Source organism: Protopterus annectens, chromosome 6.part0 (genome assembly GCF_019279795.1).
Source record: "Protopterus annectens isolate FY-2018-M chromosome 6.part0, PAN1.0, whole genome shotgun sequence".
Taxonomy (NCBI): Eukaryota; Metazoa; Chordata; order Ceratodontiformes; family Protopteridae; genus Protopterus; species Protopterus annectens.
In genome coordinates, this window is record NC_056737.1 from 918,041,676 (window position 1) to 918,067,517 (window position 25,842).

General features: G+C 39.1%; 1 protein-coding gene across 1 annotated transcript in view; it reads left to right on the forward strand.

The window, feature by feature from the left end:
• Nucleotides 1-25,842, forward strand: part of EML1 (EMAP like 1) — a 1,110,860-nt gene that overhangs the window by 922,399 nt on the left and 162,619 nt on the right. Inside the window, exon 15 of the mRNA XM_044073595.1 lies at nt 17,854-18,008. Coding sequence (XP_043929530.1) covers nt 17,854-18,008 — 155 coding nt within the window. The remainder of the gene's footprint in view (nt 1-17,853; nt 18,009-25,842) is intronic.

The window sequence follows — 25,842 nt, forward strand, 5'->3', positions numbered from 1 at the left end:
AAACCTCTTATTATCTAAATTGATGTTACCCCCATTTGAACCAGCCTCCTCTTGTACATTGAAGTATTTGTCGTGGAAGACCCTCTTCTTGGTAGCCATTACATCCGCTAGGCGAGTATCTGAGCTTCAGGCTCTCTCCGTTAAACACCCTTATTTAATCTTTCACTCTGACAGAGTATCTCTTCACACTAATTCATCCTTTCTTCCCAAAGTTTGCTCTATTAATAATATTAATCAATCCATTGAATTACCCACCTTTTTCAAGAATCACTCCAATAAAATGGAGTATATGTTACACAAGTTGGATGTCCACAGACAACTTAGATTTTACTTAGATAGAACAAAAGATCACAGAAAATCTGATCAACTTTTTGTAGCCTTTGCTGATAGCAAGAAAGGTGTAGCGGTTACTAAAATAACTCTTTCTAAATGGTTAACTGATTGTATTATCTATGTTTATGATTCTTCAAATCAAGCTTTATCTGTCAAACCCAAAGGACATTCTACAAGATCAGTGTCTACATCCTTGGCTCATGCAGCTCGCCTACCATTAGACGCTATTTGTGCGGCTGCTACTTGGTCTAAACCACATACATTCATTTCTCATTACAAGGTAGACAAGGTTTCTAGGGACAGGGCAACCTTTGGTTCCACTGTGCTCAAGAACGTCCTCCGTGAGTTCCTCAGGAACATGGAGCTAGGGCGGCTACCCATGTGTAAGAACAAACGGCGAGATCGAACACTCTCACATATAGAAGTTATGTCCTTACCATAACGTTCCATGTGGAGTGTTCATCTCGCCTTTGTTCTTACATTCCCACCCTCCCACCCTCAGGAATAACGTTCTTTTTGGTGCCTGGTCTGGGTTATTCTGCTTCTGCATTGCAGTTGTTGTATATATGATATACATGTATATATATATATATATATATATATATATATATATATAGATAGAAGTATTTTTTGTGTCTGAGTTTTGGCATGAATGTGTTCTCTCTCTGACTGCTGGTTTGCTTGCAAACTAGATCTGAGGTAAAGGCAGAGGGGGATTGTGGGTATTAGGTTGTCTCGAGCTTCTTCTCGATGCAGAGCTTGCAAGCGGCCGACACGGAGCCGAGGATCGGCTCCGAACCCATGTGTAAGAACAAAGGCGAGATGAACACTCCACATGGAACGTTATGGTAAGGACATAACTTCTATTTGTGTCTTTTGGCTTTTCCCGGTTAGGGGGTCGCCACAGCGGAACTCCGGTCCGCTAATGATTGGCAGTAGATTTTTACGTGCCGAGTTGCCGGCCCTGATGCACAGCCTTCAACGAAGGTACGCCCATTCATGCATGTCTCCACACAGAAGACGCTATAGTTGAGAATCGAACAGGGCAATGTCTTATTGTTAGGCAACAATGCTACCGCAGCACCACAAACTCTTGACTAACACTATGTAGTAAAATGTATTGTCTTGTGTTTTGACAATTTATTATTAAATATTTTGTGGAGATAATTTAAGCTCTTTAGAGTACCTGCATGCCTTTGGTAAAATTGTACAAAATTACTACAATAGCTTTAGCCGTGGACTATACTACTAATTGGATAATAATATTGCACAGTAATAATTGGACACCCTTTTAAGGGCCTTTGAGTAGCTGATAAATATTAGTGGGTGGTGGCAGCTGATACTACCTTATAGTCTGGGGAAAAAGGGGGCACAGCTGGAGAACTTGTGCCAGCCTTCCCCGGGTGTGTCTGTGTGGTTATATAAACTCTTCTCAAAGTGTGTGTGTGTGTCTTTGTCAGCTACTTGGGCAGAGACACGAAGCACTGGTTGGTCAGAGAGGGAGCTGGAGGTTTTAGCTTGCCCACTAGGCTGAGATCTGGACCCTATAGCTGTGCCAGTTGGGAGTCTTATTGGGGACCTGGAGAGTAAGGAAGCAACCAGCCCTGGACTGTCTGTGATCTCTGTGTGCTGTTAAGGGAAATTGCACTTTACTGTGTGTGTTTATCATTTCCTCCTATATGAGACGCCCCTCACTGGTGTTAGTGGTGAGGATTGAGGCTCCTTGATTGCTGGGCCAGGGCACGGGCATCACAGATGCTTCTGTTTTTGGCCCAAAGGTAAAAGACACTTTAGCCAGGTGTGTAAAGGATGGTAAGACCCTGTCTGCCGTGGGCATGCATTTTTCCACCCCCCCCCCAATTATCCTAATCTAGTAATCAGGGGTGTGGAAAGAGGTGGTACAAGAAATCCAAGGGTCCTTTCCATGACACATGTGGCGAGTTTCCTCCCAGGGCAGAGAGGGAACTCTTCTGGAAGATGCCCTTACAGAGTCAAAGGGGTTCCGCGTAATCAGCCTTATCAGCGCTCCTGAAGAGTGGCCCAACTGCTTACCCTCTAGAAGCAGTCTGGGGATGGTTCTCTCTGCACCACTTTGCCTGACAAATGATAACCACAGATATTTGGGTACAGATGATAATTACTAGAGGCTATCACGTACCTTTCAGTCTTTACCCAAGGCCGCTAAGGCATATGCCCGATGTTCCACCCAGTCAAAGGGAAGCAGAAGATCAAGAGATAAAAAAGCTGCTCCTAAAAAGAGTCATCCAAGCAGTCCCACCAGACCACATAGGATCCGTTTTTTACTCCAGGTTCTTTTTATTGCCAAAAAAAACAGGGGACTGGAGGCCAATCTTAGACCTCAGTATCCTAAATAAATTTGTCAAACAAACAAAATTCCAGATGGTCACAGTTCAGTCTATTCTACCTTTTCTAGAGAAAGACGATTGGATGTGCTCGACGGATCTTCAGGATGTGTATTAGCACATAAATATGGACACATGCTCCAGAAGATTCCTCCACTTCTGACTGGGAGGCAATCACTACCAATTCCGAGCACTGCCCTTTGGTCTCTGTACGGCCCCCGTAGTGTTCAACAAATGCATGGCAGTGGTAACAGCTCACTTGAGACTGCAAGGACTCCAGGTGTTTCCGTACTTAGATGATTGGAGAGGAAGCACGTGGCTTCCAAGGAATCCCATAACGAAGATGCAGGCTACGATGAAGGGGAAGGGTCCCCACGGTCACCCCTGAGGATTTCTCCTTTAGAGACGTACTGGAAATTGTAAAGCAGTGGGCAGACTGGAATCCCATCAGCCCTTCCTCTGAGGAGTCTGTATGCTTGTGCAGGCTTTCTGTGCTCAACCCTCTATGTCTTGGGTAACCCCGCCTGCAGATGACCTAGTTCAGCTCATCATGCAGCGTGCTTGAAGGAATCCTGACACCATTGAACCCATCCCCTGGAGACCAGACAAAATTCTTTCTCCACCAGAGGACTACCCACACTGGTCCAAAGGCCTACCAGTGGACACTATGGTGGTGGCGACAGCCACGAAGAAGGAGCTCACTGAGGAGAGCTCTACTGTCCATCCCACTAACAGGGAGTCTCTGGCAATAGGCTAGGGAAGTGGGTGTTTTTTTCATCGACCTTTGTTAGTCAGTCCTTGAATTACTTGGCATACTTTACCCGGCTTTAGAGAGACCTAATCACGGAACTCTCGGGAACCTTCGCAGGAGCAGTTTCTGACAGCTTGCCACCCTGGAGTCCATATCTAACTTGTCCATGTGGTTGATTTCACATACTACTGAAGGGGGGCTAGAGCAGCCGGTGCAGGCGTTGTCGTGAGATTTTACGCCTGGATGCGCTTATACAATTTTGTGGATCCTTTTAAGTTTTCCTTTCTCAGTGCTCATATGGAGGCCTCTTTGCTTTTTGGCCCAAAGGTAAAAGACACTTTAGACAAGCTTGAAAAGGATGGTTTGACCCTGTCTGCCATGGGCATGCATTTTCCCACCCCCAATAATCCTAATCTAGGAATCAGAGGAGTGGAAAGATGTGGTACAAGAAATTCAAGGGTCCTTTCCCTGACACACGTGGTGAGTTTACTTCCGGGGAAGAGGGGGAACTCATCTGGAAGATGCCCCTACAGTGGTAAAGGGGGTAGGCATAATCAGGGCTCCAGAGATTCTTTCTCTGGACAGCCCTATCAACACTCCTGAAGAGGGTCCCAATTGCTTACCTCTGGAAGCAGTCTCGGGATGATTCTCTCTGCACCACTTTGCCTGGCAAATGCTAACCACAGATATTTGGGTACAGATGATAATTACTAGAGGCTATCACATACCTTTCAGTCTTTACCCAAGGCCGCTAAGGCATATGCCCGATGTTCCACCCAGTCAAAGGGAAGCAGAAGATCAAGAGGTAAAAAAGCTGCTCCTAAAGAGTCATCCAAGCAGTCCCACCAGACCACATAGGATCCGTTTTTTACTCAAGGTTCTTTTTATTGCCAAAAAAGAGAGGGGACTGGAGGACAATCTTAGACCTCAGCATCCTAAACAAATTTGTCAAACAAACAAAATTCTGGATGAGCACATTTCAGTTTATCCTACCTTTTCTAGAGCAAGACAATTGGATGTGCTCGATGGATCTTCAGGATGCGTATTACCACCTAAAAATGGACACATGCTCCAGAAAATTCCTCCGCTTCCAACTGGGAGGCAGTCACTACCAATTCTGAGCACTGCCCTTTGGTCTCTCTACAGCCCCCATAGTGTTCACCAAATGCATAGCAGTGATAACAGCTCACTTGAGACTGCAATGACTCCGGGTGTTTCCGTACTTAGATGATTGGCTCCTTACCGCCCCCACTAACCGTCTACTGGTTACAGCCTTACATTACACCCTAAAGCTAGCAAAATACTTGGGATCTCAATAAACAAGGAGAAATACAAACTCTGTAATTCATAGGGACAACTTTCAATACTCAGTCTTACCTAGTCTCCCTCCCATTTCACAGATTAGAAAGACTGAGGTCTCAACTCTGGATTATACTGTCTCAGGACAAAGTTTCATCTCGGGCAGTCCTTCAACTACTAGTATCAATGGCAGCATCGATTGCAATAGTTCCCTCGGCAAGACTACACATGAGGCTTCTACTAACACAGTGGTCTTTCCCATTTTTAATTTCTCCAAATGTTTTGGGTTTCTCTTACCATGATGGGAATGGACCCCATTCCTAAGTCAAAGTACGATTAAAGTTCATGAAATTAGTATTGTTTCACTCTTTGATATCAGCCAAAAGTGCTCTTCCCAGCACCTGCAATGTGCCCAGTAATGACTCCTGCAGTTCATGTGGAGTTACATGTGTTGGTAGTATATCTAAATAAGATTTTAGACACTGTTTTATATGACCCGTTGCTCCTACTACTATTGGAACTATTTGGAAATCTTTCTTCCACATTGCTCTCGTTTCTGCTTGCAGATCCTTATATTTTATAACTTTGTCTCTCTGTGCACGGGATACTGTAGTCACTGGGTGTGGTGATTTCAATGATCAATGCTACTGTCATCTTCTTTTCCTGGACCACTATATCTGGTTTTCTAGCATCTATCTTTTGGATTGTTGGTAATGGATGATCCCATGCAATGTAGACTTCATAATTTTCTGTGATGCTTTGTGGCTCATGTTTCCAGTGCTTTGTAGCTGCTTCATAACCATAAAACTTGCACAACCCCCAGGGCAACAGTCTCTCCACATTATTGTGCCTTTCAGTATACAGTCCTTCTGCCATTAGTATGTCACAACCAACAACGAGGTGTGCAACTGTTTCCAATTCAGTTTTACAAAACCTACATTTGTCTGTTTCTCCCATGTTTAATGGACTTTGTAAACCAGCTTGTATGTAGCTGCCAATATTGACCTTTCATCTCTTGGTTTGAATTCACCTCTCCTTAACCATTCCTGCATTCATTCTTGATCAACGTGAGGTTCTTCCAGAAGTTTTCAATACTTGCAACTATATTTATGCATTTTCCACATTTCTTGCCTTTTCATCTGATCCTTCACCTTATATTCTTTCTTTTGTTTTTTTGGCAGATTCAGTTGCTGCCTGATTTTTATCTACTTCTGGTTTGATTTCCATTCCTGTTTGATGCCGATTTGCTTCTGCTAGATTAAGCAGGGAAGTCATCTTAGATTTATTCTCATGTTTCAAAACTTTCACTACATTTGGGTCTTGTGAGGTCAGCAGATGTGTGGAGTCCTACGATTGCAGATCTGTACATGTAATCAATTTCAAGGAGGCCCATCCCTCCTTTAGAATGGGGAATCTTGGTATGCACTGATTTTTATAGATCATTTGGGGAGCATGAAGCATCATTCTTGTTTTAATATCTAATCTATCCAACACGTTTTGGGGCCAATCAATCACTCCAAAACTGTAACTTAGGACAAGAAGAGCAAATTGGTTTATAGCTTGGATTTTGTTCACAGATGTCAATGTTGTTTTCATGATTAAAGTCTTCTAAAATATTCCTTACTAAATTTTACTTGCATTTGTTTGTGTTTTATTGCTGATCCTTCATCAGTTCCCAAGTATTTATACACTCTCTCTTGCTCAAGCTTTTATATCACATTCTTGTCCCAAACTGATGTTTTCCTGGTGCTGCGGTTTTCCTGCTTTAAAGGTTGCTTTTGCATATTTATCAAGGCCAAATGACATTCTAATATCATCTGAAAAAGTTTTGTCAACCTGCAGTTGTGCTTTTAGTTCCTTTTCTGATGAGCTATTTTTAAATCATTGACAAATCGAAGATGAGAAGTTTTTAGACTTTGTTTTCTTGGAGACAAATTGTAGCCATGGCCTAAGCTGTTAAGTAAACAGCTTAATCAGTTAAGGGCAAGGTAGAACAGCAACAGTAACAGAGTCACCCTGGAATATCCCCCTTGGAATTTTTATCCCTGAAATAAAAATTTGTCCTTTATCATGGTTTAATTGTAAAGTTGTCTGCCATTGTTTCATGGTCACTGTAACATAGTCAATCAGTGTAGGATGTATCTTATACATTTTTACGCACTCTTTTATCAATGAATGTGGGGTAGTATCAAATGCTTTTTTGTAGTCGGTCTATGCCATACTTAGATTATTCTCCTTTGTACAGTTCTCCACTATGACTTTAACAGCAAATGAGTCTTTTTTCCATATTACTTTCTTTTATTGCCCTTTTTTCTACTTCTGCTAACACAGTGGTCTCAATCTTTTTTTTGATTTCTCCAAGTCTTTTGGGTTTCTAATACCATGACGGGATTGGACCCCATTTCTAAATCAGAGTACAATTAAAGTTCATGAAATTAATATTATTTCACTCTTTGATGTTAGCCAAAAGTGCTCTTCGCAGTACCCGCAATGTGCCCAGCAATGACTCTTCCTGCAATTCATACGGTGTTACATGAATTGGTAACATATCTAAATATGATTGTAAATTATTTTTTATAATCATAGTTGCTCCTACTACTACTGGAACTGTCTGGGTATCTTTCTTCCACATGGCTCTCGTTTCTGCCTGCAAATCAAGGTATTTTATGACTTTGTCTCTCTCTGTACGCAAGACACTATAGTCACTAGGTGTGGCAATTTCAATGATCAATGCTACTTTTATCTTCTTTTCTTGGATCACTATGTCTGGTTTTCGAGCATCTATCTTTTGGACTGTTAATATTGGGTGATCCCATGTGATGCAAACTTCATCATTTTCTATGATTCTCTATGGCTCATGTTTCCAATGATTTTCAGCCATTTCGATACTATAATGTTTGCACAATCTCCAGTGTAACAATCTCGCCACATTATTATGCCTTTCAGTATACAGTCCCTCTGCCATAAGAGCATCGCAACCAGCAATAAGGTGTGTAACCGTTTCCAACTCGGTTCCACAAAACCTACCTATGTTTGTTTCTCCCACATGTTCAATGGTCTTAGTAAACCAGCGTGTGCGCAGCCCACTATGTTGAGCTGCCAATATTAACCTTTCATTTCTTGATGTAAATTCACCTCTCCTTAACCATTCTTGCGTTCATTCTTTATCAACATGAGGCTCTTCCAGAAGTTTTTTTATACTTGCAACTATATTTATGTTTTTTCCACATTTCTTGCCTTCTCATCTGATCCTTCAACTTATATTCTTTCTTTTCTTTTTTAACACTTTCAGTTGCTGCCTGGTTTTTATCCACTTCTGGTTTGATTTCCATTCTTGCTTGACGTGAATATGCTTCTTCTAAATTAAGCAGACATGTCATCTTAGATTTATTCTCCTCATGTTTCAAAACTTTCACCACATTTGGATCTTGTGATGTCAGTAGATATGTGTGGAGTCCCACAATTGCAGATCTATACATGTAATCAATTTCAAGGAGGCCCATCCCTCCCCCATAATGGGGATATATAATCTTGGTATACACTGATTTTTATAGATCATTTGGTGAGCATGAAGCATCCTTTTTGTTTTGATATCCAATCTATCCACCACCTTTTTTTGGGCCATTCAATCACTCCAAAACTATAAGTTAGGACAGGAAGAGCAAATTGATTTATAGCTTGGATCTTGTTCCTAGGTGTCTGCTGTTTTCAGGATTAATTTAAGTCTTCTAAAGTACCCCTTACTAAGCCTTATTCACATTTGTTCGTGTTTTATTGCTGATCCTTCATCAATTTCCAAGTATTTATACACCCCCTCCTGCTCAAGTTCTTTTATATCACATTCTTGTCTGAAACTGATGTTTTCCTGGTGCTGCAATTTTCCTTTTTTAAAAGTTGCCTTTGCACATTTATCAAGACCAAATGATATTCCGATATCATCTGTAAAAGTTTTGACAAACCTGCAGCTGTGCTTTCAGTTTCCACATCTGATGAGCTATACAATTTTAAATCAATAAAGAGAAGATGAGAAGTCATTAGACTTTGTTGTTTTCTAGAAGCCAAATTGTAGCCATGGCCTAGGCTGTTAAGTAAGGCAGAGTAACAAGGGTGACAGAGTTGCCCTGGAATATCCCCCTTTGAACTTTTATCCCTGGGATAATAATCTATCCTTTATCATGGCTTAATTGCATAGTGGTCTGCGACTGTATCATGATTACTGTAATGTAATCGATCAATGTAAGGTGTATTTTATACATTTTTAAGCACTCTTTTATCCATGAATGTGGGATACTATCAAATGCTTCTTTGTAGTCAATCCATGCCATACTTAGGTTCTTTCCCTTCTTACAATTCTCCACTATAACTTTGTTTAACAACAAATGGTCCTTTGTTCCATATGACTTTCTTTTATTGCCTTTTTGTTTTCTTCTAAATGATTATATACTCTGTCAGCGTCAATTCCCGTGTATAGTTTGTATGTTGCCGGAAGACAAGTTATTGGCCTATAATTTTTAGGGTAGCTTGCAGGTTCACTCTTAAGTAAGAGCATTGTTTTTCCTGCTGGTAACCAGTGCAGTGTATGTTCGGGGTGCATATATAAATAGCTCTTACTCATGGCTAAATCATCATGCAAAGAAGTTAATACTTTAAGCCAAAAGTTAGGTAGTGCATCTGAGCCTGTGGTTTTCCAGTTAGAGGCCCCCTTTTGACTCAACCGATGTCCTTTCAGATCTGCATAACAAATTGATGAAAACAAGATTTATTTTGGTGGGTGAATCCAGAAAAAGACCTATAGAGTCGTCCTTTCTTCCCCTCTCAACCCAAGGGCATTATGACCATGGATGCATCCCTGATAGGGTAGGGGGGGGGTATTTCAAGGGAAAGACAGTCCAAGGCACTCGGTCACCTGTGGAGTCCAACCTGCATATCAGTGTTCTAGAACTGAGGGCAGTGCTCGTAGAGTTGCAAGCATTCCAATCTGTCCTCCCATCAGGGACAATTGCTATCCAGTCCGACACCGTCACTGGTTTGGTATATCAACAAACAAGGGGGAACTAGGTCCTACTCGTAGTGTCGAGAGGCCATGAGAATTTGGCAATTGACGATAGCTTCCAACCGCTTTCGGAGAGCAATGCACATTCCCAGGGATTCCAATGTGATTGCAGACAAACTGAGCATTTGCATTCTCCTGCCTCATGAATGGCCCCTCAACCTATCAGAGCAGTGAAGATCTTCAGTTGCTGGAGCCAACCTTGCGATCTATTTGCATCCCCTGCAAACCACAATTCCCCCTCAGGGGGATCCCCGAGGGACACTCTAGTACACGATTGGCCCACAGGGCTTCTTTATGCTCCCCCCCCCTTTCCCCTCATCCCACAATTTCTTAAGAAGGTCCTTCGGTTGAGAAGCAGAGTAATCCTCATTGCACCATATTGGTCCTGACAATTTCCCTTCCTTTGGCCTCACCTAATACATCCACCATGGATTCTGGATCCAACTCCAGAATTGCTGTTGCACCTTCAAGGATTGATGCATCCAAATGTATCTAGCCTCAAGCTGATAGCTTGGTTCCTCCACTTCCAGTAAATGCTAGGCAAAATAACCTATCCTCCACTGTACATCCCATTCTTCTGGCTTCCCATAAACCATTCACAAGAAATCTTTATCTCAGCAAGTGTAAAAGATTCATTATCTGGTCCTGAGAGAAGGGAATACATCCATTTTCATCCCTGCTTATGCTATTGGACTATTTATCAAATCTCTTTCATTCAAGAGCAGCAGCTTCAACTATTCGAGTGCACCTATTGGCTATCTGTAACTTCCCTAATGGCTTCCAGGACTCTTCTTTGATTTCTCACTGTCTCTGTAAAACCTTTTTGAAGGGTGTCGCACACATTAGGCCACCTTTCAAAGAGCCAATAGAACCCTGGAATTTGGTACTAGTTCTACAATCCCTGACTCATCCTCCATTCGAATCTGCTGCCACTTGCAACATAACATTTTTATCCTGGAAAACTTTATTCTTGGTAGCTATTACCTCAGCAAGATGAATATCTAAACTACAAGCCTTGTGCATAAAATGTCCTTACATGGTTTTCCATAAAGACAGAGTATCACTCCGGACTAATCCTACCTTCTTACCCAAAGTTATTTCTGATTTGACTATCAATCAAACAATTGATCTGCCAATTTTCTTTCTAAATTTTTTTAACAAAGGGGAATATTCACTACATATAGTTGATGTGCAAAGACAGTTGCAATTCTACTTGGACAGGACAAAATTATTACTAAGATCTGACCAATTATTCGTATCATTCTCAGGACCAAAATTGGGAAGATCTTTTCCAAAGTGACTCTATCAAAGTGGTTGAGAGATTGCATTTGCTTTATTTACCAATAAAACAAAGCTCTTCTACCTTCCAAGATCAAAGCGCATTCAGCTAAATCAGTTGCAACATCTATTGCCTTCCATGAAAGAGCTTCCATGGATGACATTTACCCAGCAGCAACATGGGCCACTCCTCATACCTTTATTATGCATTACAAATTGGATTTGGTCTCCAGAGGGAGAGCCTGCTTTGGTTCAGTGGTGCTCAGGAATATCCTTCCATAAGGCCTCCCAGGAAATAAAGTAGCTAGAAACTCTTTCCCATCACTAAGGAATGAATGAAGATTAACATCAGATAAAGAAATTATGTTGTTACCATAACGTTCCATCTGTTGTTTATCTTCATTCATTCATTAGTTCCCACCTGCCATCCCCCTCCACAAGACTCCCAAAGGTCCAGATATGGTCCTACCTCAAAGGGAGAATTTGCTCAGATTAAGCATCCACCTTACTTTTCTTTCTTACTGGCGAACTCGATCTGAGGTGATAGAGCGGCACTATGGGTAAGCTTAGCTTGAGAGCCGATACCCACCAGTAATGAATGAATGAAGATCAACAACACAGATGGAACATTATGATAAGAACATAACTCTTTTTTTTTTTTTTGCAGAGGGGCAAGCCCTGCTGCACATCTATTTGGGTGTGCTGTGCCAGCACATCCCATTTTATTTATATATATATATATATATATATATATATATATATATATATATATATATACACACACACACACACACTCACATATAGACACACACACACAGACCAATGCTGAGGTCACAGAACAGTGGTGAAAGTTTAAATTATTTTCACTGCTATAACAAAAATTTTGCCAGTAGTTTGTGTTTTAGATTTGTCAGTATTTTGAATATTGACATTATGATCAATTTCATTGGATCCATATATAGATACATATACATAAAAAAACAGTACTTCAGTCAAATGTTCATAATATCAAGGATCTTTAATGCCGGCAGAATAGTCAGGTGGTCACTTCTGCATGCATTACTTGTGTGAGAGAGAGGATATGAGAATTTGCCCTTTTCCCATTGTTGTGTGATTTGAGTTGTCACATGTAATTAGGAAGGGTTGCAGGGGGGCTTGCTTGCAACATTGTGTTTTTTTTTAATTATTTATATATATTTTGAAGTCAAGTACTTCAGGATCTGTGTGTCTGTGTGTGTGCACGCGTGTCTGTGTGTGTGCGCGCGTGTCTGTGTGTGTGCGCGCGTGTCTGTGTGTGTGCGCGCGTGTCTGTGTGTGCGCGCGTGTCTGTGTGTGCGCGTGTCTGTGTGTGCGCGTGTCTGTGTGTGCGTGTCTGTGTGTGTGCGTGTCTGTGTGTGCGCCAAGATGTCTGTGCGCTGTAGCGTGTCTGTGTGCATCTGTCTGTCTGTCTGTGTCTCTCTCCGTCTCTGTCTGTGTTTGTCTCTGTCTGTGTGTGTGTATGTATGTGTATATATATATATATATATATATATATATATATATATATACACACACACACACACACACACACACACACACACACACACACACACACACACACACACACACTTTGCTTGAACTGAAAGAATTGCGATAGCAGTTATTACTTAATGCTGAGACCCCTCCTGGAGTCAGTGAAAACCTGAATGTTAAATGTGCATTGAGATGGGGAGTTTGACTACTCCCACTTTATACTAATATTTGTTAATGTATATACAGCTGTACAAAATGTGTAGATTCTGATTGGTTAATTTTTTCCTCACTGTGTTCTCAGAGGTTATATGCCGTTGTCATGGTTAAATAATGCCAAAGTCCACGTGGATATATTCAAAGGTTTATTCACATCAATATAAAATAAAGGAAAGAAAATGAAGCACTTTTGTCTCCAGAGTCGGAGAGTAATTGTACAACTTCACAGTAAAACAAATAGATATGCCACCTATAAGAAATACACATACAAGCACCCAGGAAAATACAATAGCCTCCTTTTCAAAAACAGTAGAAAAACAGAATCTGTAATAAAAGGTATATAAATATAAGGATAATATATTAATATATAATTCTATATTACAATTATATAATAATATTTTTATATTTATATACCTTTTACATAGTTTTATAATGGATATAAGTATGGTTAATAGTCTCTCACCTCATAGCCTAATATCTTTTAATAATTTTCAATTTTTGATATTTTTAACATCATTTTCACACTGTTATATATAATATATTTATTATAGATTCTGTTTTTCTACTGTTTTTGAAAAGGAGGCTACTGTATTTTCCTGGGTGCTTGTAGGTGTATTTCTTGTAGGTGGTGTATCTATTTGTTTTACTGTGAAGTTGTACAATTACACGTTTTTCATAGGTTTTTAATATTTAATTATTTATGAGTTCTGGGCTGTGATTGGCCTATCATCTGATTACGAATTATTTAAATAGAATGCCTAATTGATTGTATTCTATCTTGATAAAGTCTCTGAACCTGGAGACGAAAGTGCTTTATTTTCTTTCCTTTATTATTTTGCATTGATTTGAATAAAGCTTTGAATATATCCTGTGGACTTCGGCATTATTTGAGTGCTGGCACTCGATTCCTGGACTACCAAGCATCAGTGAAGTGGTTTGGTTCATTTGGTTCATTTTTTTACATGGTTACATCTCTCACTACCTTGTGCACCTTACTTATACCTAACATTTTTTAAATTTTGTCATTTCTGAAGAAGCTCTAGATATCATTAAACAATGAAAGCTCTAGATATCATTAAACAATGAAAGCACTTTGCATCAGTTTTTCCTTCAAGTATCTTTCTTTTAGTTTATAAGAGTTTGTTGCTTTATTAGTACAGTTCTTCATTACGTTAGTTATTGCAGTTTGGTTTTATTATTTATATATATATATATATATATATATATATATATATATATATATATATAGTTTACCTGCTATTGGTTGAGTGTAGGTAGAATTGACCTCTGTGTTGATGATGCATTTTGGTCAGCATTGCAGATGGTTAACAGTTGTGTGATAACTGGCAATGCCCAGGGATTGTGCAGTTTCAGTGTTACATACCTATACATATATACAAATATTTCAAGCACGGTCAATAATGCCCTTCTAGCCTGCCAGTATACCAAAACACTTGCTCCCATAATAGCTGTCCAGGCTTTCTTAAAAATATTGACACTTTGTTATAATGTAATTTGGTAATCTGTTCCATACATCAGCTGCTCTCACAGAAACCCAATTAGTACACTTCTCATTCCTATAGAATCTTCTGCATAGGTTGTCTGACGATTCTCTACTACTTTGTGATGACCCCAAATATTTCCAGTGGTAACTGTCTCTAAATTCCCTGTATACCTGATAAGATCTCTTCTTAGATATCTATAAGAGCTGCTGTACAAGTTCAGATATTTTAGTCTTTCATAATAATTAAAATTTTCACATTCATGGATGCCCTTTGTATATTTCCACTGTACTGTTTCCAGTTTTCACATGCTTGTTTTTTTTTTAATAAGGTTTCATGTTTTTATTCCATACTCAAGTTTGGGTCTAATGCGACTATCAAACAATGATGTCATCATTTCTGATTTTCTACACTTTATAAATCATTTTGTCCAACCTATAGTTCTATAATTATCATGAACCAATTGGTTGATATCTTCAGAAAAACTCAAAGGTGGATCTAGCCATATACCAAGGTTCTTAAATGAATCAACAGTTTCAATCACTGTGTGCTGTACTAAATATACACCTTTCACATTGTCTTCCAAATCGTATACGCTTAGTTTCTGTATATTCTTCTGTGCCCAAATGGTCAATTTAGTCAAGTTCTTTTGCAGACATGCTGTATCTGTAACACATGTAATAATTTTACCCAATTTCAAGTTGTCTGCATACAGACTGTAGAACACACTAGATGAAAAAGATAGATTTTAAAGATACAGTCTAAACAAGTATGGGCCTAGGACAGAGCCCTGTGGGACATCCTGATGATAACCACGAATTTCACCTATATAATTGCTGTATGGTACTTGCCATGTCCTATTTGTAAGCCATGCAGATATTCTTCTTGTCAAGAGTACATCCATACTTATTTCTAATTTACTGATCATTGTTTTATTTTTATTTTAATTACTTATTTAATAGTTGTTTACCGGGATGTCTGACTTGGAACGAGACAATTTTCAGAGAAATCCCAGGGAGAAAAGCTCCAGACACATGTCTTTGTAATGTGGGAGGAAACGGGGGCACCCAGAGGAAACCCACATGAATGCAGGGTGGACATGCAGACTCCGCAGAGAAGACACCCCAGTTGAGAATCGAACCGCAGAACCTCTTGCTGTGAAGCAACAATGCTAACTGCTGCACCACTGTGGCGTTTTGTGTATAAACCCTATCAAATGCTGAAGTTAAATCTGTATAAATTACATCACAGCACACATCTTCATTCATAACTGCTGTTATATTGTTATAGAACATCACGTTACACATGGTAATATATCTATTTTCAACATATGCATGCTGATGTATTGTTTCAAGTACCAGCCTTTCTACTTCTGACATCAACTATTCCATTATTGTAATTGCCATTATTTTTTCACAAAATGAAAATAGACTTTAAGGATCTGTATGACTCTGGGTTTTTCTTACTCTCCTTTCCCTTAAAGGTAGGTTTAATAAGTGCATATCTCCAGTTAATCTCCCATATTTATACACCCTGGTAAATAATAGATATAATTGTACAGAAAGTTATTGCTAAAGTGTTCTCAGGTCAATATTACTAATTCTTTCTCCTCCCTGTGCTTTGTTTGGATCCAGTTTGTGTGTTTCTTTTTCAATATATTCTAGTTTGATTTCAGTATTTGAGGTTACCTGGATGCCACTAGCACAACTTATTATTCCCTCTGTGGAGCCAAACTGTTTTGCTTAAGATTTTGTAAATATATCTGTAATCTCTTATGTCTGAGAATACATTTTAGAATCTAGACACAGTTTATCAATTTGCATATATTTACTCCTTCCACATATTATATATCTATAAAATGGTTTCCTGTTATGCTCAATATCATTAAAATGTCATGATCTTGTTTCTCACTATGCTTAATTTGTTTGTCCAAGTTGTTTTTCAGATTTCAAATTTGTAGTTCGATCTTTGTTCCATTTCTTTTATATTTTTTTTTGTCTCTCACCTTAATCTAGTATTTTTTTCTTACAGAAATGAATCTTCCTGATTAACATTTTTATTTATTTGTTTGTTTTGTTTTGCATTCAATTTCTCATTCCATATTCCTTCCGTACTTTTTCAACTGAATGCATTATTGCAATTAGTTTTACATAGACTGTTTTGCTTCCATATAATCTCTTATTAATCATCTGTACATTGTATTAGATTTTAGTTTGGCAGAATTATCTAGCAACAAATTAACCTTTAACTCCATGATCACTGCACATCAGCAGTGGTAAAACGTAACATGAAACAACCGTAATTTCATTAGGAACACAGACAATGTTTGGTATGTTCAGTTCCCTGGTAGTTTTTTTTTTTTTTTTTTTTTTTTTGTTTGTTTGTTTGTGATTTGAAACAACTGCTGTTCCTGAACTTACGTTGTGAATAATTCCTTACTAATGTTGTTGAATCGGTATTATTCAGTCTATTTCCTCTTGTTGTTCATGCAAGAAATGTATGAATCCCTGTAGGTCATCACCACTTGTTTTGGTGTTCTATAAACTCCAACAATTGTTATATATTTCAGGGTTGTGTTTGTCACATTTACACAATCTGTAGTGTTGGTGTTATCACTGAATATGTAATAATCGCAGGTCTCATAACTATCTTTAATCCCTGTCATAATATGTATGATGTATATATAGTTAGCAGGGGATATGGAAGTTGCAGGGGAGCTTGCCCTCTTACAAAAACACCATTTTTTAATTCTCCATTTTCCAAAAAGTAAGCTTGATGCATGTGTAGAGTGTTGACCTGTACATTCTGACATTAGTGTGCCAGTATTAGTCATATCAACATAATATCAATTCAGCAAATGCCACTCTATCCAGATACAGAGACAGATATAGATTTATTTATTTATTATTTATTTATTTTACATTTGTTGACCGGGCTAGTCTAGCTGGATATATTTCCATTTTCAGTAGAGGCCCGGGGAGAAAAGCTCCACAAAAAAACATAACAATGAGAGATAAACAGAGACATAATTGTTAATAAACACATAGAAATACTAATAAAAAAGTATTAGTAAAAACCAATAGTAATAATAATAAGACCTAGTGACAAAGTTAACAAAAAAAAAAAAAAAAAAAATTTAGATATAAACCACACACTCTCACAAAGCATTATATTTGTCTCAGTTCACAAAAGCAGTAAATAAATAAATTTCCTTTGTTTGGAGTGTGACCCAGTCCTCTTGATACTGTAATGTGCTCATCTTACAACCAAAACATAGCAGGATAAGTCTTTGCTTACTATTTGCTCACATTTTATCCATGATTCATCGGTGAGTGAGCATTTTCTGTTTTGAAAACCATGCATTGTCCCTGTCTAATACCATTAAAAGACCATCATGATTAAATCACTAAATGCTATGGTATGTTTTTTTTTTTTTTTTTATTTGAAGATATTCTTGCTGATAAAATACTCTTGTTATATTGTTTAGAACTGAACTTGATTTATGCTTACATAAGCCAGGTAGTCAGCTCTGGTTAATTGTTCTAGGTACCAGTCGTATCACTTATGCTGTTCAAGCGGCCCATGAAGGGGGTATTTTTGCTTTATGTATTCTGCGTGATGGCACTTTGGTATCAGGAGGAGGAAAAGATAGGAAGTTGATTTCCTGGAATGGAAATTTTCAGAAGATTTCTGAAACTGAGGTAAGAATTTATTTATTTTTTGTCTGAGTTATCTCAACAACTTTTAATTCCCTATTTCTGGAAAGGTGAAACACGTTATACAGTGCACATAGTAACACTCTCTCTATAAAATCTGCAGTGATCTATTTACTTATTTTGTTTAATAACCCTGTGGATGGGCTGGTATTAGACCCTTTATGGCCACTACCTGGGCCATGTTTCAATACGGAGAAACATATTCTACAATCAATCGCACAGTACATATAGGAAATAATAATTAAAATTTAGCAATGGTATGCAAAACCATTAGTCCAAAGCAAAGAAACTTATTTGACTGTATAAACTGGAAATTTTTGATGAGAGTACATGCTAGTTAGAGAGGTTATGAGTGGTATGCAGCTTTCTAGCACTGAGTTTGTCATTACAAACTTGACATTTATTTGGATAATATCCGTTAGTAACTTCTGAAACCACTTACAGCAGCTGCATGTGTTAAAAAGCAGTCAGCTGAAACATTACACTGCCAATGAAATGTTCCTCTCTTTACATTGTTCATTTGTTGTACTAGACTTAAATTGATAGATGAGAACAACTGTAATCTAACATTTCCTTCTCTTATCCCAGGGCTTTGACTTCTTGGGTTATATGCATTCTGAAAGCAGATGTCAATCCTGATGATACTTACCGAAACTTTAGGAATCTGTCGATAGAGTCACTAAAACTGAGTCATTACCAGCACTTCACTTGTAGACAATAGTTAATAAATGTGAAAAAAACTATGCTTAATCTGCAATAACCAGTAGTTACATATTTTGAAACATTTAGACTGGACTGAAATATTGCATGTATGGATATGTGCCATTTGAGTTAAAAATGAAAAAAAAACACAAATACCACACTTCTTTCTGATTATAGTGTCTGGTAAAATATGGAAATGTGCATTTCTAAGGTGGTAGCACTAAACTGTAGGTAAATGTAATTATGACCTGGTTAAACAGCAGATCTATCAGTATATGTGTGCAAACAAGATACATGATCTGTTGATCACACAAATATCTGTCTGTGCCATTTTTGTAACTAAAGGGAGGAAGAAACATCTATGTGCTACGTGTTTTGCTATTGTTATCAGAGTATTCTAAATTTAAACAGACATAATGTAAAGTAATGTAGACGCAACAAAAATTGATGGTAGTGAAAAGTCTGAAGGATTCATGAGTTTATTACATCTGTTGAGAGAACCACAGTGAACTATCTGATCATAATCTTTCTTTTCTCCTTAATGCATTAGCTTGTTTAGATTTTAGTTGGCATGTTGTATTTTAATAAAGCCATAAGCAGTCTGCATGGTCCAGATGTGTTTGCATTGTCAGAGGCATTGAAAGGTACCTGTTCCTCTGGTTCTTGCCTCACATGCCCTTCTAAATGCAGTAATATATGCATCTTTGTAACCTGTCATATTGTGCTATAAAATGGACATCCTTATTTTTGTGTATGGTAATAAATTAATTGAGTAGCTCATATAAGACGAACTTCTGGTTTCCACTCTATTTTAGTAAAAAAAACAAAATACAAAACATGCCTTGGAGCAAATCTGTGCTTTTCCCATGTGGTTTGAGTTGAACAATTTCCCAGCTCCAACATATTGAGTTTAGAAGCAGGACTAAAAATTCTAGACACAATCTAAATTTGAAAATCTGGTTAAAAACTCTTGCTTAGGTTTGAATAGCAAGGAGTCAGGCTATCAAATGTGCATCGAGTCTTGCCTTTATTTAGCTTAATAAATTGCTTTGTGCAGTTAAACCGGCACCCAACCTTCAACAGAAGGCACACACATGCACGCACTCACGCCTAGAGCCAATTTAGAGTATCCAGTCCAAGAAACCGGAGCACCCGGAGGAAACCCATGTGACCACAGGGAAGACATACAGACTCCACACAAAAGGCACCCCAGCCGAGAATCGAACTGGAGAACCTGTTGCTGTGAGGCAGTAACGCTAAGTCTGTAAATTCAGTCAGCACTTTAAATACGAACATAAGAAATTGCCTGTGGATAAACAGTAGCATGTATCATGTCCATTTCAGTGTGTCCAGCCAGAACTCTTCTTGGCTCCTTATATAAGTCTTTGTTTTCCACTTAGTCCATTTGAACTGAAAGCCACCATCTCTCTTCTTGCTTTACACAGGCCGTTTAGTTAATTTGCTTAATTTAGTTAGTAGCCTTTCAATCAAACAGAGAAAGCATGGTTGATATAATTAAGACATCTTTCATCCTGCTATGTTGTAGTTCACAATATGTGAGTGTGACTTATCTGGGTAATACCCATATCTGATTCATCAGTGCTCAACAGCTGACTGGTTAAGGTAACTGTAAGAAACATTCACAAATCTGACCACACATCCCTCTATTAGCTTACCCTATATGTGTGACTAAATACATGGGACTAATGTTCTGCTCCAGTCCTTTTTCCTTTTTAATTAGTCCCCAAAGTGCACGCCTCCACTTGCTGAACATTATAACAGTTAATAATGATTGAGTAAAATGTTATGATGCTGCTTTTGTTGGTTCTTCAAATATTTTAACCTTTTTTTTACATTATTCTATCTATTCCTTATGCTTTGTCTAATTTAAGCCTTGTTAATTCTAGCTTACAGTTGTTTTTTTTGTTTTTTTAATTTAAACCTAACTAATTTTAACTGCTTAGTGGCACTGTCTTTGTGGATGTATAAAGAATTCATAGGATCATAGGAGGTTACTAGGCTATTGGTCCTGAGGCCCATATAAGCCTAGTCAAAAGTTTAGCCCATGTATAGAGAAATCAGCACCCAATGCCCTTGTCCAGCAGAGACATGGGTGGAATCCCAGGGATACATTTTCTGTTTCCCATCCAATATCCAGGTTGTGCTTAAAAAGGGTTAAAGAGTTACTCAGCTTGATGTGGAGAGGGAGTCTGTCCGATAGATGGGTGAGTCTCTGGGACAAATCTGTCCCGCCAGCAAGTCTTGTTGATGTCACAGACCAGGTTGAAGCCACATGTGCAGGTTACCTGAGTGGCGCTTGACTTGTGGATATGCAGCAGTTCCATCAAGGTGAGGTCTGTAATTGCCTTGTATGCCAGAAAGAGGTCACCTCTGAGGAGTCTGTACGAAAATGAGTAGAGGGATAGGGCTTTTAGCCTATCTGTGTATGGTAGATGTTTAAGGCCCTGGATCCTCCCTGTGAGGAACCTCTGTGACCTCTCCAGCTGCCGCATGTGCTTTGCGAGGTACATGCCGAGAGGGGCATTGTACTCAATAATGGGCCTTATAAGGGAAGAATACAGGGATGTTATGACCTCCTTGTCCCTGGATGAGATGCCCTTACTTACCATATAGAACGCTTTCTGTACAATGGAAGCAACACGGTGGTCAAAAGTCAGGTTGCTATCAACATGGGTGCCCAAATCCCTCAAGACTGTTTGTGTGCTAAGGACATTGTTATTAATGTGATAATTTGTGGGGACATCACTCTCCCCACAGCGGATGATGATGCATTTTTTGGTATTCAGCTTGAGGCCATGTTTCTGGCACCAGTCGTTTGTCTTAGTGAGACCCTCTTGGAGGATGTCCACATCACTAGGGGAATTGATGACAGCATCCATCTTGCAGACATCTGCAGAGTTGGTCAGCCATAGCCCACTGGTTTTGGCCTGCACCTCAGAAAAGTATATCCCAAATAAGAGGCCCTAAGACCGAAAACTGTGGTATGCCACTTATTACGGGTCTGCTGCTTTTCATCACATTTACTCAGTTTTCTTTTTTAAATATTGTTTTTTCATATATAAACAGAGTACTAAAAGTAATCTGAAATGTGATAGACAGCAGAACCGTCTCTGAGGCAGTTGTTTCCCTAAATGGTACTGTTTTACCTCAGAATGACTTAAACCTTCCACATTCCCTATATACTTAAAGAATTGCTTTATACTCCTACAGGTTGATATCTGTCTAGTTCCTTTCTTTGATGCTTCCCTTCTGCACTTTACAGTCTGTTTCTTAAGCATCTTTTTTCCTATGGGATTTTGCCCTTTGTCTGCTGATCAGTAACCCTCCTCTACCATTCTGTCACCTGTTCATGACTCCTTACTTCTGGGGTGCTCATACCACAAATTGCTGTGTTGTGGAATCCTCCCAAATTCCACTGGAAGTCTGCCTTATCTGTACATTATTCTGAGGCTTTCTGCTGAGAAGTGATAGACAATTTTATTTATATAGTAGTGGTAAAACCAACAGAACACACCAGCCAAGTTCCCAATAACAGAATATCCAGGAAAAATAGGAATAACACTGTATAGACAGAAAAGTTTAAAAAACAAAAACATAATAAAACAAGGTAAGCGCTTTCGCAAAATTGCTTCTTCATACCATACAAACAACACTTTTTAGATGCAGTAAATACATTTCTCTGCCCAATAGGACTTGAGTTGCCTGATTAGTCACTTAAAACATATGGGTTTCCTTTGTTTTAGACTAGGTCTTAGAGACCTTACAATTTAAGCCTTGACATCTATCTGCTTGTACTACTGGATACTGAACCTACAAGAAGATAGATGTCAATGTATCTAAAAAGTGTTGTTGGTATGGTCTAATGGTATAATAATTTACCTGTGGCCTCCAAGTCCAGTATATGTTTATGATCTTAAGTTGTGCTTTTTCTTTGCTAGTCGTTTGTTTTTATCATGTGTTGTATTTTTTCTGATAAATGTATAATCCATACTGTGTCTGAAATTGTCTATGTCCAAGTATGTACAAGTACTGCATTTATGAGGCGCAATAACAAGCTGTTAGAATAGCAAGCATAGCACAGTAGTTGGGTCAGCACAGTTTATTTTCCATGTAGCTGACAAGGATTGCAGCTGGACACAATACATTTATATTGTCTTAAAGGATGTAGTCCTGCCTTTCTATTTTATAGTGCTGTCTTGGATAAAATAATTTTACCTTTTCTTCCTTGAATGGGAAGAGTGTATGTCCTAATCTGGTCATGCAGTTATTTTCTAGCTCTTTTAAATGTCCTGCAAGTTTCATTACTAAAATGTGCATAACATTGTTTACTGGTATTTGGGGTAGCATAAATTATGCTGGGAAAACTTTTCTCCTTGTAAACAAATATCAGCAGTTTCATTTGTACGAACAAGTCTTAAAAAAGGATCTTCAGTTTGTTTCTTGAATTGAGTCATATGTTTGGATCCAGTCTTGTTCTGTGAGGTTCAACATTTCTAGAATAAATGGAACTGGTCGTAATGGAATTCTGCTGTTCGCATCTTAAGTTCATAGGTGTGTACTAGGCTAAGGGCCCTCGGGGCCTTTACAAGCCTAGCCATAGGATTACCCTGGTATCGTGCCACCTGACCTTAGTTCTCAGTGTCTGTCGAGTAGACCACTGGAGTTATCCCCAGGGAGAAGTTTCTATTTCCCATCTACTCATCAAGATTTCTCTTGAAGAGGTTAAGCGAGGTACTGTGCTTGACATGTATAGGAAGTCTATTCCGTAGCATGGGTAGTCTCTGGGTTATGAACCTGTCCCTCCAGTACATTCTATTGATTGTAGTAATGAGGTTGAGGTCTCTGGAGCATGTGGTGAGGGGGGATTGGGATTTCTTTTAGATGTAGCATTTGTAATAGAGCTGGGTCAGACGTGGCTTTGTAAGTCAAGCAGAGATCGCCTCTAAGTAGGCAATATGAGAGAGAGAATAATTGGAGTTTTTTGAGTCTGTCCATATAGGACACGTATTTAAGGCCAAGATCCTCTTAGTGAGGCACTTTCGTGGCCTCTCCAGTTGTTGGCAGGTGTCTAGTGAGGTACATGTCAAATGGGACATTGTACTTGATGATTGGCCTAATGAGGGAAGAGTAGAGGGAGACAATGTCCTCTTTCTTCCTGGATGCAAAACCCTTAGTAATGAGATGTGTCACATAGAAGGACTTTCTGACCACAGGGGCAATGTGGTGATCAAAAGAGAGGCTGCTGTCAACCTGTGTTCCCAGATGTTTTATAACGCCTTCTGTGTTCAGTGGACTACCATCGATGTGGTAATTCATGGGAACCGGGTTTTTCCCAAAGGGGATGATGACACATTTTTTGGCATTGAGTTTAAGGCCATGATTCTGACACCAATCGTTGGTGTCAGTGAGGCCATTCTGTAGAATATCAACATCACTTGGTGAGTTAATAATAGCTCCCAACTTGCAATCATCTGCAAACTTTGTCAGCCAGAGTCCGTTTGTGTTGGCCTGGACTTCAGAGAAGCAGATACCAAACAGTAGAGGACCCAGAACCGGACCCTGTGGGACTCCACTCGTGATTAGTCGGCAGTCTGACTTGGAGTCAGCTACTTTCACACTGTGGGTTCTATCTCTGAGCCACTTTGCAACCCATCTAGTGATATAGGGGTTGATGCCTAGCTTAGTGAGTTTTTCTATGATTCCTGAGTGGGGAATGATATCAAAAGCCTTGGCCAGATCAAGATAGGCTGTATGAACCTCATTGCCTTCATCCACAGCTCTGGTGACTGACTCAAAGTAGTTGACCAAGTTGAGCAGGCATGACCCTTCACAAAACCAAACTGTGTGGGATCCAGAGTTTGGAAATTCCCTATATCCTTGTTTATTAGGTCCATGATGATGCATTCCATAGCTTTGTATAACAGACTTGTCAGGCTAATGGGGCAATAGTTCCCAGGGTCTGTAGTCGCTCTTCCTTTGTGGAGAGAGATGACTGTAGCAGTGCACCATTCGGTAGGGACAAAGTCTGAGGTGAGGCTGTGATTGACCAGGGCACCAAGGTAAGGTGCCAGTTCACTCTGTAGTTCATGTAGAACACAGCCAGGGATATTGTCTGGTCCTGGCCTTGGCCAGTGCTGTTTTAACCTGTGCAGCAGTAATATTGGGTGTCTGGCAATCTACTGGTATTGTGATTGATCCTTTGGGGAGGAGAGGGGTAAAGTTGTCACTGCATCAGAAAGCCAGTATGTTGGCAATATCTGTTGGCTCAATATAGGATCTACCATTGTGCAGTATCTCAGATCAAATCTGGGTATTGCTGTAGAGATTCTTTACATAACTATAGAAGGCCTTGTGGTTGTCTTTACTATCTACTGCAATTCTGTTTTCATAGCTAGCTTTAGAGGACTTGATGTGAGATCTCAACTTTTTGTTGAGGCCGATAAGGGAGTTTTTCCAGTCTTGGCATTAAATGTTTCTGAGTACATCTGCAGTGATTTGTTGAAGCATGTTGAAATTCACTTTTCCTTGTTTTGGGGAGGAAAAGTGTATCAGGATTTTCCTGGCTCCATCTTTTCTTTTCAAAATTATCTGTAAGAGAAAAGACTCACATTCTTAGTTTTATCTGATGTTGTGTCTCTTTATCCCAGTATTTATCAGACTCAGTTATTACATTCATAACTGAATTTTCTCCCCTTCATTTTAATCTTTTAACATGATCTTCATGAATTCAACCATTTTTTGGTGATTGGTTGTTATATGGCTGGACTTGTACAGCCACTAGCCCCACTTTGCTAATAACTTAGAGACCTAACCATTTTGAGACCCATTTACTCATGTTTCCAAGCTGGTAGACCATTACAAGATCTCCTTGTTCCAATTGTATGTCCTGCTTTTCCCAAGTCTCCTTTTGCTTATGCAGTTCTAGACGATGGGCATGTCCAGCTTCCCAGACTCTCCCTTTTGCCCAACTGATTTGGTCTTGGAGCTGGTCTCACAATTATCTTTCTCCTAATTGTATCTCATAAGGGATTTCTCCTCTTTGTAGATTCATGGGTCGACCTGTCATTAATTTGTGAGGAGTTAGCCCACATCCTTA